Source organism: Pogoniulus pusillus, chromosome 30, assembly GCF_015220805.1.
Source record: "Pogoniulus pusillus isolate bPogPus1 chromosome 30, bPogPus1.pri, whole genome shotgun sequence".
Lineage (NCBI taxonomy): Eukaryota > Metazoa > Chordata > Aves > Piciformes > Lybiidae > Pogoniulus > Pogoniulus pusillus.
In genome coordinates this window covers 6,808,514-6,820,527 of record NC_087293.1, presented here as the reverse complement: position 1 = coordinate 6,820,527, position 12,014 = coordinate 6,808,514, and the positions used below count along the sequence as shown (strand labels likewise).

The 12,014-nt window shown below is 40.2% G+C and overlaps 1 protein-coding gene across 9 annotated transcripts in view; it reads right to left on the bottom strand.

Annotated features, from left to right (window-relative positions):
- RIMBP2 (RIMS binding protein 2) overlaps positions 1 to 12,014 on the bottom strand; it is a 128,739-nt gene that overhangs the window by 15,949 nt on the left and 100,776 nt on the right. For 6 of the 9 annotated variants that reach the window (XM_064168792.1, XM_064168787.1, XM_064168788.1 and 3 more), the window contains 4 exons: positions 11,345 to 11,494; positions 7,647 to 7,805; positions 3,814 to 4,539; positions 1,929 to 2,046 (listed from right to left, as the gene is read on the bottom strand). In XM_064168792.1, coding sequence (XP_064024862.1) covers positions 1,929 to 2,046; positions 3,814 to 4,539; positions 7,647 to 7,805; positions 11,345 to 11,494 — 1,153 coding nt within the window. The remainder of the gene's footprint in view (positions 1 to 1,928; positions 2,047 to 3,813; positions 4,540 to 7,646; positions 7,806 to 11,344; positions 11,495 to 12,014) is intronic. The other 3 variants (XM_064168791.1, XM_064168789.1, XM_064168790.1) reach the window with 1 other exon arrangement.

The following is a 12,014-nucleotide window of genomic DNA, read 5'->3' as shown; positions in this document are numbered from 1 at the left end:
TGAAAGTAAGACATATTGCAGACATCTTTCAGTAATGTAATTAGTGGTCTTTCAGTCAAAAAAGTCAGTCTCAATCTCTAACACCCACAGCATATTTTGACAGCTTCAGAGTAAATAATTTTCCTGTTAGATGCTGTATATAATGCTTAGTGGTTTATTACTAACAGAGCATCTCCAAAGAGCATCTGTGCATTGCCAACAATACAAAATACCCTTGTTCATTCTTTTAGTTACACTGCAAGAAATAAAATATTTGTATTTCCAATTTAATTACTCATCTGAGCATAGATTGACTATCAAAAATTAATGTCTTTATCAGATTCCTAAGCTGCTGCTTTTGAGCTAATAAACAGTGAAGGCATTACTTAAATTTCTGTGTCTTAACCTTGACAACAGAAACTGAGCTTTGATAAATTTAATTGCATCCCTTATTTTTTAATTAAAAGGAAACCCAAAGGATTTATTTAAACAAGGCTGTTTACTCTCTCATTAGTCATAAAAAAAAGAAGATAATATCATGTTTTAGCAGATAATATAAGAGAAAGAGCTTGGATACAAAACTTGCTATAAGTAGTCCAAACATAAACCAGTAATCTGTATGCCTGAGGACAAAAGGCTACTTTCAGAGGCGGGGGGGGGGGGGGAAGTAAAGAGGACATGAAAATCTAAGTGTTCACACCATCAACTGAGAGCTGTTTGATTTAGCTAATAGTAAACTGTCAACAGAGCCTTCCTGGCAGCTGATTCTCCCCCATACCATTTTCATACCAGTGTGATTTCATTGACATCTGTGAAGATTATCCTGGTTTACACCAGGATGCAAGACAAGAATCAGCCTCTGACCAGCCATCCCATATTGAAGACACTGAAGTTTCATGCATTACAGGGGATATGTGGATTTAGTAGGTCGTAATTGCTATTTTCTAGGTAACAAAATAGTTGTGTCCACTATGGAGATTTTACTTTTAATTTATGGTACAAGCATTTATGTTTGAGTCTTTGAAAGCAAGGGGAAGTATTTAATAGTTACAAATAAAAACACTCCTTAGTGATTAGCCTCCTTCCTTCTGATAATCCCCACTTTTGGTATCTCTTATTCACATGAATGTCAGATGAGAATTGCCTAACACTGCCTCCTTCTCCTCCTAATGATATAGAATTATAGAATGTGAAAAGCAGAAATTAAAGTCCAGGTTGGGGTCAGGAACTGGACCAATTTTACATCTTCATAAAGTCAAGTTCTCCAAACAGCAAACAAAACTCTTTCTGCATTTGTTTTGCTTCTGTTTCCTGGTTTTCAATGTGAATGTCCCTCACTTGTCAGTAAAGAGTGCAGGTTTTAACAGATATGTATTTGTCCATAGCATCTTGATTCCATTATCTTTTCTGCACTACTTTTTGGATTTTCCGGTACACACCAGCACATAAAGTGTAAGTAAACCAAGATAGCAATAATTCTGTAAGAAACAGGAAATCTAGTAAATATGTGCAAGTTCTACTAACTTGTTATATTTAGCAGCTTCCGTTTTTCCTGATAAATTCCAAAAAGTAGTCAAGAAAATGGAAAGTGAATGCAAAATGATGGTTGATGAATGAAAAGATGGATGGCTGAATGGATGGCTGAACAGGTACATTCATTTCACTGATTATATAGTTGCCTGCCTGTAAATTTCTTCTTAGGTAAAATCTAAATTTAAGCAAGCTTAGAAAAGCTTCAATACCCTCAAAACTCAATGAAATGACTTCCAGTGATGTCAGTGACTACCCTGTGAGACCCCAGGACCTTCATATATTGATGGAGCGCTCTACTTCCATTTAAACTAAGAATAACCATGGTACAAGACAAGTGCCTTGCTTCCTTTTTTAAGGACCACCTTCCCAACTCTGAGGCTGCAAAGAACAGAAATGCACCAATCTGTCCAACTAACCAATGGAAGGGACCAACATTGGTCGAGACCTTTGTGGCACTGCACTGCCATGAGAGGACCTTCGCCCTGCATGCTCCACCCTTTCAGGCCGTCCTGCAGATGATGGATTACCTAAAAGCTAAAAAAACACAACAGAAAAAAAACAGGTTTGTAAGTTACATGCATGGTAACATTATGGTTTACATGGTAGGACATTAATCAGGTCAATCACATTTGGAAGCATAAGCGCTAAAGGCAACTAAACTTAGCTTTTAACTGAAAGGTTAGCTGAAAAGTAAATACTGTGGCCTGGCAAACCTGCAAAAGAAAAAAAATGGTTCCCTGATTTTTGGCAGAGTTTTGTAACCAGCAGTCACACATCAGAACGAAAAGAAAAGCAAAGCAGAATTTTGTGTTTAATATTCTTTTGCCTTTGTTGTTGCTGCTAAGATGATGTTACAGTCTTCTGAGGAGTAGCACAACCAGTCATGAGAGCTGTGGAGATTGGAGTGCTCTGAAAAGGGAAGCCTTTTGGGTACGTGGCCACATAGCATTGTCCAGTTTGCAGCATGTGAACGAGTGATTCTAAGTGCACGTCCTTCTGGCTTTGAGCACACAGCTTTTCTACTACGGCCTTCGGTTGTTAAAGCCTTTTAGAGGTCACTGAGACACGAAGAAGGGAATGCAGACACACTTCGTCTCACATCACAGCTGTCTCTTTCTGTTCACTACCCTTGCAGAAAATGGTGCTGTTTTAATAAGTAACAGCACTGTTCTAATGCTCTCCAGAGTTTGTGATGCAACCATTGAGATTAGTACAGCTTGGGCACTGATTTTAATGAGAGAAATTGCTAAGGATCACTTGAGCATAAACTGCTAGGCTTGAAGAGCAGGCAGCTGATTTCTACTCTTACATGAGATGTATTAGATCTGAGGTTTCCACTCTGGACTGTCGCAGACTGAGGGTGTAAAGAACTTGCTTTGGTCTTTAGGGAGCAGGGCAACCTAGGGATGCATCTATCAAAGCGTGGAGACTCTCTTATAGATTAATAGGCAGAAATGCAAATAGGCAAGATCACACAGAGGCATCCTTGGAAGATAGGGAACGGCCCTGGCCTCTCCCTTTGGAAGAAGCTGTTTGCCTGCATTCTCACGCAGAGATGCAGTCTGCAACTTCAAAGGCAAGAAGAGATGGTCTAAAAAGGACGACAAAGTAGTTACAGAGCTAAGGCAGAAAATGGAAATATGATGAAAACTGTGACTCCATAAATCTGGGTCACTGGCATACTGGGGGAGAATCTTGATTGTTGTCCAGAGATGTTTCATGGTAAGGAGGATATCCTGAACATTCTAGGAATGAGCTGAATAAAAACAATATGATGGAATGAACTCCTTGACATTAAAAAGAAGAACAACCAAAAAAATGAAAAAAAAAACCAACAGATGAAATATTTTTTTTCCAGTTACAATGTAGAGGGTGTTTTTTAAGACAACATTTAGATGGGCAAAATAAAGAAAAACAGTCTTTTTGGAAAAAAAATTATAGTTCAGCTAACCCTTAATTAAAATTTAGATTCAGTTGTCCTTTAATAAAAGCAGCCATTATTGTAATTGGTTCTGCAGGAAAATCATTGTGAAGCAAATTAAACTGATTTCGGCATGACACAAAAGAGAACTGCAAAGGGAAATGAAGAATAGCAAATTAAAATGAATGGGGAAGAAGGAAAAGAGAAAAAAGAAAAAGAAAAAGGGAAAATGTAGCAGATTAGGTCCAAAGGATGGACTCTGAAAATTAATCCAGGAAAAAAAAATATATATAAATAACGACCCCCCAGAAGAAGAACAAACAAAAGAAAACAGACTGATTCAGCAAGCAGATGTTAGAAGGAAGATTTATTTCACACACCAGAGAGTCTTCTGCATCTCTGTGGGATGGCTTTGCAAGCAGGCCAGCTGCCCTAGAGTCAGCCATTTTTAAGTCGGTCTTCCAGCCTCCCTGAACATCTTCATTAGAGAAATTATCTGTTCTATTACATTTCTGAGTCTCATACTTTTTCTCATAACTGGGCTTGACCTGTTCACTCCTGGGCTCTACAAAGGAAGGCCCCAGGTCACCAAAGTCTTCTTCGATGCTGGTTTGTCTGGTTAAAGTTTTCCTGCGAGCAAGCAAAGGCCTCATGCTTTTCCTGCAGGAGCAGTGAGCAGTCTCTGCACAGCAGCTAGAGGCCACGTTGGCAGAAACCGAATCACAAGTGTATCGGAAATTAAACCGAGACTCCTCTTCTTCACTTCCACAGTCTAGTCCACTGTCTGGGCTCCTCGATAAGGACCGGCTATATCTGCATCCTTTGTCCTCTGCGGCAAAGTCCTCCGTGCCTGAAATTCTGTGCTTGGCTGGGTACCAGAAGTTGTGCTGCTGGTCTTGATTGTAGGGCCTAGGTGGTCTAGAGTCTCTAGCTATTGTGGGATTCTTTTTATAGGGCATACCTAAACCCTGCTTGTACAGCAGTTCAGAGTATTCACCATCCTCTTCAGCTACTTCTGGAATACTGAAAAGCTTTTTACTGTGATGTATCTGCTGTGAAAAGTCAGGCTGTTCCAAAAAAGTGGCTTCAGTGGTCTTAGCGTACTCCTTAAGATTATGTCATGTTAAAAACCAGATAGGGAACAAACAGTGTGTGACAAAAATAAAGTGGGAGGGAAAGGGGAGAAGAAAAGAAAAATAAAGACAGAATTAGTTTTAGAGCAATGGCAAACATAAGACATGCAGATTATTTAGTGAAAAGCGTGTCATGCTTTGAATGAGACTCTCTGAAAAATAAAGATGTGATTAAGAAGTTGCTGGGTGTCAGATACAACGTGAGGGCTCCGTACAAACGACTGAGTGATGATCTTAACAAGAATAAACTCATGCATTTAAAACAAAGCAATAAAAGCTGCATGGTGAATGAGAATGGTATTAAGACACAGCACTGATGCTTGGTGTGTTCCTCGCCCCATGCCAAATAGCTATTTAATTTTTCCTTGCAGCCAGAACCCATATCTGAGAATGAAAATTCTCTTCTAGCAAGCTTGCTGGCTTTGCATCTGTTAGAGCATCCTATGTGAAGAGCAAACACTCCTAAATCTCCTGCCAGAGAAAAGCTATCCTGCAGACATCATTAAGGAAGTTTTAGTTTCCTTTGTAAAACTGTTTAAAAATGGCACCACTTAAAAAAAGTTTGGCTTCCACAGAAAGAACTATGAGAAGCAGACTGCTCTCTGCTGTCACTTAGTCTGCACTGACATCAAAACTCATCCTGAGCTGCTACTGCTGGATAAACCCAGTATTTGAGTATCAGCCTACGAGCAGAAGAGAGGCAAAGTCACTGCTTCTACCAGAAGTAAGTAAAATCTATCCCAGCCTGGGTAAAATAAACATCCTGAACAGGACAGATACCTTTGTGATTTTTCTGTTACCCCAGGCAGGTGGTGGAGTCACCGTCCCTGGAGGTGTTCAAGAAAAGCCTGGATGAGGCACTTAGTGCCATGGTCTGGTTGACTGGCTAGGGCTGGGTGCTAGGTTGGACTGCATGATCTCGGAGGTCTCTTCCAACCTGGCTGATTCTACGATTCACACAAAACACAGGTTGGTGTGACAGAAGAATCCTATCTAGTACCTTTGTTGGACTATGAGGAGAGAGAATAGTGTTGCAGGAGGTGTTGGTTTTGATTGATGTGGTTTATAGCTTCTCCATGACAGAGCTCACCTCTCCTTGTCCTTTACTCACTGCCCAGATCAGGCAGGTTTCTGAACACAACAGCACCCATGAACAATGACAGGATCATCTTGGAGACTTCAGCATGACTTCTTTCTCTCTCTCTCTCTCTGAACACATAAAACTGAATAGACTTTTGAATGTTTTCCCCTTTCAGACATTAGGAACTTTCTAAGTTACTTTAGGACTGTATTTGTTTCATTTATTTTCCTTAGTTTTTAAAATGTGTATGACACCTGTGAAACTTTCAAGAGAACCTGCCATAAAAGTGGGAAAAAAGTCAATAAATATGAACAAGGATAGTTTTGATTTGAGCTCAGATATCCCACAGTTTAGAACACTTAACATCAGATGAGTTGAATGTTCCCTGTGCTCATCCATGCCAGCCTTTTTTATCAGGAAACCTCTCGAGAGAATAGTCATCTCCCAGTAAAGCAAATATGCATCTGCATGCAAAATGTTTTCTTGTTACTTGGGGGCATCTTAATTACAGCTGCAAGGGCATGGTTGGCATAATTCCAGATGTAAGATAATCAGGAATCTACTTATGGAAAATTCAGCAAACACGTTTTCCAGTTTTTGTTAACTACTGATGCTGCAAAGTGAAGTTGGCTCTAGAAAGAAGGGGATACTATCAAGCCCTGTGGGAGCAGAATCTAACCTGCATTTTACATCAGAAAACATATCAGCAGAGTGGGCCACATTCTCCAGGTAAGATTGAGACATCCATGAGTCCTTCCCCAGGAAGCACTCATGCTCTGAACTCCTTTTCTGCAGAATGACTCAACCATCTGTACACTTCTACAGCCAGAGAAGTATTTTAGCAGACTTTAACATGTGTAAATTGATTTACTACACCAAGTAAGAGTCTGGACCTTTGTATTTAAATATCAACATTGGCAATACTAATTTGAGACCAAGAAGTAATGTACTTTCTGATGCATAAAGAACAGTCCAGAGATAATTCACTTACTCCCAGTGGAAAGGGACAGAAGCAGCATGCAGAAGGATTTCAGTTTCAACCTTTGTTAGCAGCATAATAGACACACTGATTATTTGTTCCTTTGAAAAATTACCTGTCTCATTTTGGATAATATCAGAATAAAAGGATAAAATTTATAGTACATGAAAGCAGTTACAGAATGGTCAAAATTACATAAGAAAACAATACTGGGTTTTAGTTGAATAGCAGTGTATTGGAAGAAAGAAAACCCCACATGTGGGTTTCCCTATCATTCAAAGCTATCCAACTTTCTATGAAAACACAATTTGGTGTAGTTTCTAGACACATAAAAAGCAAACACAACTTACATGAACAAATATACATTCTGCATTGGGTAGGTTCAACATCCTATATCTGATTCAGTTGTTACACTGAAGTTGTCTTTTGTGCTTAAATACTCCTGTGTGGTGTTAAAGCGGTGTTTCTGAGAGCTATTTCCTACTGACTCTAGTGATTCCTTAACAATCAGAGCACAAGGACTTCTAATAATTCATTTATCACAAAAGCTGACCCAACTCACTTTTGCACAAGTGTGCTCTCCAGCCTGTAGAAGAGACAGCAGTTGATGCAGGGACAAACTACTCAGATATGAAAAATGTAAGTTTTTATACATGTATCTATGCTTATACACATCTCCTTGCTCTGAACTCACTGCCCTGATAGCACACGTGGGATATTGTTGTACAGACATGTGAAAGGTCCCCAGATACAGAACAGAAACTGCAACTCCAGCAATTACATATGGGAAAACAGTCAGTTGGTTAAAAGATTAGCTACCAAATAATGAAAAGGGAAAAAAAATAGTAACAAATGTATTAAAATGGCTCTGGCATCATAAACAGTTTTCAGCCCAGTTCTAGGTCTATATAGCAGTGTGAGTTTTAATGGCTTGCAAAATCCATAATTGACTACAGGAAATGCTTTGAAGGAAGAATTGACATATGGAGGTACTCCTAAGGCACCCCTGCAGTCACTTACCTTAAGTGCATTGTGTGAAGTCACGCTGACTCGTCGCCTTCCTCCATCCTCCAGCTGCATTTCAGAGTACAGCTCTTCCTCATCCTCTTCCATAATGTCAGACAAGTCAGACCCTCGGCTGCTCTCTGTATGGTACTCTTCACCATGGCAATAGTGAGGCTAATTGACAAGAAAAGAAAGAAGAAATCTTTAATGACTGCAAAGCTGAAAATCCTTCTCTAACACCAATGAGGACTAGAGCATTTCCTAGGTTTAACTATCACACTAATAACCACATGCAAAGTACGTCATCTGGCTGGCTGCTGTGTTCTAGTGGAGAGATCATGGAGAGAAGGAGAGAAAGGAGAGAAACCTTTTTTGCCCATTTATGCTCCCAAATTCAAGACATCCAATCTTAATCACATAGGTGATAGAAAAGAGACATTTGCATTCACAGTACCAAATGTAGTTTTAGCCTTGATTAAATTCCCTTGATTTAAAGAGGTCCTTCATGCATCAATGGACTTGCTGACCAAATTGTAAAAGCCCCAGGATAATTCACATATCATCTGTTCTTCACAGCTGTTTGTTACATCACAATGTAATTTAAAAGTGATCAGCATTTGGTTGTTGCAGGATATAACCATCATTGTGTGATATAGCTTGTGGATACAACTTCAAGCTTTCATTCTTTTAAACTTTGTAGAAATAGACTGATTAAAACATGAATTGTCTTGTAAGATTAGTCCAAGTACTTCAAGTTCCTTCAAGTTTCAAATTAGTAGGAGGATGAGAAAAAAGTATGTCCTACTGAACTGCTGAAGTTTCACAGAATGGTTTAGGTTGGAAGGGACCTCGAAGATCATCCAGTTCCAATCCCCCACCATAAGCAGGGACACCTCCAGGAAGGAAGCATCCACAACCCCCCTGGGCAGCCTGTTCCAGTGTCTCACAACCCTCACTGTAAAGAACCCTTTCCTAACACCTAGTTTGATTCTCCACTCTTCAGTTTAAATCCATTACCCTTCACCCTTTCACTACAAGACCTTGTAAATAGTCCCTCCCCAGACTCCTTGTAGGTCCCCTTCAGATACTGGAAGGCTACTGTAAGGTCTCCTCAAAGCCTTCTCTTCTCCAGGCTGAAGAGCCCAAACTCTTGTAAGCCTGCCCTCATAGCAGAGGTGCTCCAGCCCTCTAATCATCTTTATGCCCCTCCTCTGGACTCGCTCCAAGTTACATGGGAGTGGCCTCTGATAAATGTTACACCTAACAGATCAGATCATAAACAAAACTCATTGTATTTCCAAGGGCAAATTTCCGAATGGAGTCATCTGACAGAGAGCAGTAGAATGTTTGAAGTACCAGCATGCTCAAAACGACTGCATTCCTTCCCCCAGCAATACCAACAAAGCAGTAATTTCTGTGCTACCAGATCAATTCCCTCAGCTATGGAACAGGCTGACACCAATCAATCCCAGCAATGAGAAGAAAATGCCTGCAATAAGCAGTTTCTCCTCTTTTAATTCTTTGCTGTGGAACTAAAAAGATTGGAGGGTGAAGCCTTTAGCAGTAATTCTTGGTGCCAAGCTCATAAATGTTTTCAGATCCTTTGGATGCATTATATTAGGGTCATCTTAGTTAAAAAAAGAAAAAGCCCGTGCAGTTTCACAATGGTTTTGGTTTCTTTTTGAAGTTTGAAGATCAGAGGATATTTTAATGCTTTGTTTTTCACTTCTAAACTTTGTGGCTCTTACATTCAATTTTATTATTTCATCAGTTCCAGTCCAGCAGACTCTTGGTCCTGTTTCCCGCACTCCTGTTCTCAGCTCTGTTCAAATAGACTTGAGGGGGTGTGCTAGTTTGAAGCTAGCTAGAATGTTTTGGTGAGAAGAATTAGATGATAGGTTGTGAAAAGGAAACAGTGGTGATGTCTACTGCACTCATAGGCTTGCTGAGATGTATAAGAACAAGAACATAAATATAGATATCAGAGTTGCTCTCCGGGCTTTGTTGCACCTCTCTCTCTGGTAACTCTCTGCTTTTATACTGTGCTAAGCTGTAAATATAAAGCTTCATTCAGTTTCCAGAGCTGCTGAGTCTAGTCAGGGTGATTTTCCAAGGCGGGGGGGGGGGGACAGGTAACACCCAAACCATCACAGGGGGTTATGCTGGCACAGTGCCACACAACTTGCCAAGCTAAGTGCTTCACTGCTGCACTACAGCTCTGAGTGCCCAGGCAATCAGACTACAGAGGCTGTCTGCAAGACTCATCCACTGTGGTTCTAATAACAGGCACTCAATTATTTAAAGCAGGCTTTTAATTCAAGCACTACTTTAAGAGTTACAAAGTGTAACTAAGATATTATATAAGCAATAACTATACAATTCTGCTTGCAATCAATTAACTTTGTATAGAACAGGGCATTCATACCCCGTGTTCAATAACTGGCTGCTTTTACAGATGTAGATTTCCAGTGAAACCTCTATGGCTATATTTTCCATGCACTTGTAATTTCCCCTGGTTTCTAGCACTGAAAATGTCCCAGGTTGTCTCTGAATTTCAGTATTTGAATTTCTACCCCCATCCTGATTATCTGTCTACAGAGCATATCAACAGCTTGCATAAAACAGTATCTTCTTCCATTTTTCTGACTAAAGAAAGAACTATGATTCTCATTTTTGAGTGCATGCATTCTAAAAATCACTGCGTGAGAAGATGGGACTAAACAAAATTGGATGTTAGGGGGAAGTTCTTGACAGAGAGAGTGATTTGCCATTGGAATGGGCTGCCCAGGGAGGTGGTGGAGTCACTGTCCCTGGAGGTGTTCAAGAAAAGCCTGGCTGAGGCACTTAGTGCCATGGTCTGGTTGACTGGACAGGGTTGGGTGCTAGGTCGGACCATATGATCTTGGAGGTCTCTTCCAACCTGGTTGATTCTATGATTCTATAAAAATCCTGAAGTGACATATTGAGGATGCTGGAAATTTGGAGCAACGTTTATACATTTATAAACACTTGGAATTTCCATACTAATTGGAACCAAAATTCCAGAAAGTTTCAGAACTGGTACAGGATGGAAAGCTGTTGCTTGGGCCCTTCTACATGGGAGGTCAGATGTTTGGCTAACAAAAGTATCTGACTATGCCAAGACATAAGAAAAGATCTCTATGCTAGAATTTACATTTCTCTTGAAAGTAATGAAATAAATTACTTTGTTTTCAGTGAGATCAGACTGAAAACTGCATAGATGTGAAAAATTTGTCTGGCAACATCTTTCTGTTCATTACAGCATGGGAAATAGACACAGTGCTGGTTTTCTGCTAATTAGAATTACAGGTTATGGCTTTTAGAGAACAAAAAAGTCCTTTCCCCTTTCCCTTTTTTCAGGGTATGTTTTCATATGCACCAGCAACACATGACATAGGAAAAGCCTAGAGCCCAAACATGACATTCCACTCACATTTTCTATTCCAGTCTTTCAGTTTCCAGTGCTCAAGAGCAGTGCACAGGGTAATGATCTGGAGATGTGTGGTGCCAAACACTCAGTTCCCATTAGGCTCCCATAACAGGACATTCATCCTCCTCCCCACAATTTAGCTGCTTGTCTGTACAGTTTACCAACACAGCCACAATAATCAGATGGCGACCTGGATAGCCTGCTGAGCTCCATAAAAAGACTTGTTTCATGTTGGACACAATAGCAAGACCAGGCTACTCACTTGCTTTCCAAGTTCTGATCCTTTCAGGAAATCATCAACTGAAGCCCCCCTTCTTTTGACATTAGGGGAATCATAGCCATCTTCCTCATCATCTGAGTTAGTGTAGTGGGCTGCATTGCTCCTTTCACTAAAAACACTCCTCCTCTCCATCTAGCAAAGCAACAAGAAATGGAAAATTGTGAAGCAGACTTGTTTCTGCAAGCAATGGAAGAACCAGCAAACATAAGACAAGGACTAAGAACACAACATTTAAGTATACTCATGGTTTAAAATGTTCACTTCACCTGACTGTAACCTTTTAGGCACTTTCAAGAAATTTTGCTTGTGTCACTCTTGCTCACAATGCAATGCTTTTATGTGACCACTGACTCAGCTGCTGCTCCTCTTTGTACCAAAACACTCAGTATTCTACAATCACAGGCTGCTTAATGAAGACACTAACTTCCCCTTGGCAGATGGATAATGGATGATCTCGCCACTACAGCAATTTTGACCTCAGTAAGGAATAAGCTGTGGAATGAGGCTTTGTGCTTTCCTCTGCTCTGAGCTGATTCTCACCCTCTGCTTCTTACTCTCACCCTCTGCTTCTTACTCTCACCCTCTGCTTCTTACTCTCATGACAATAACCAGCAGCCATCTAACAGGTTGCATGAAAGGCAACAAGAAAGCA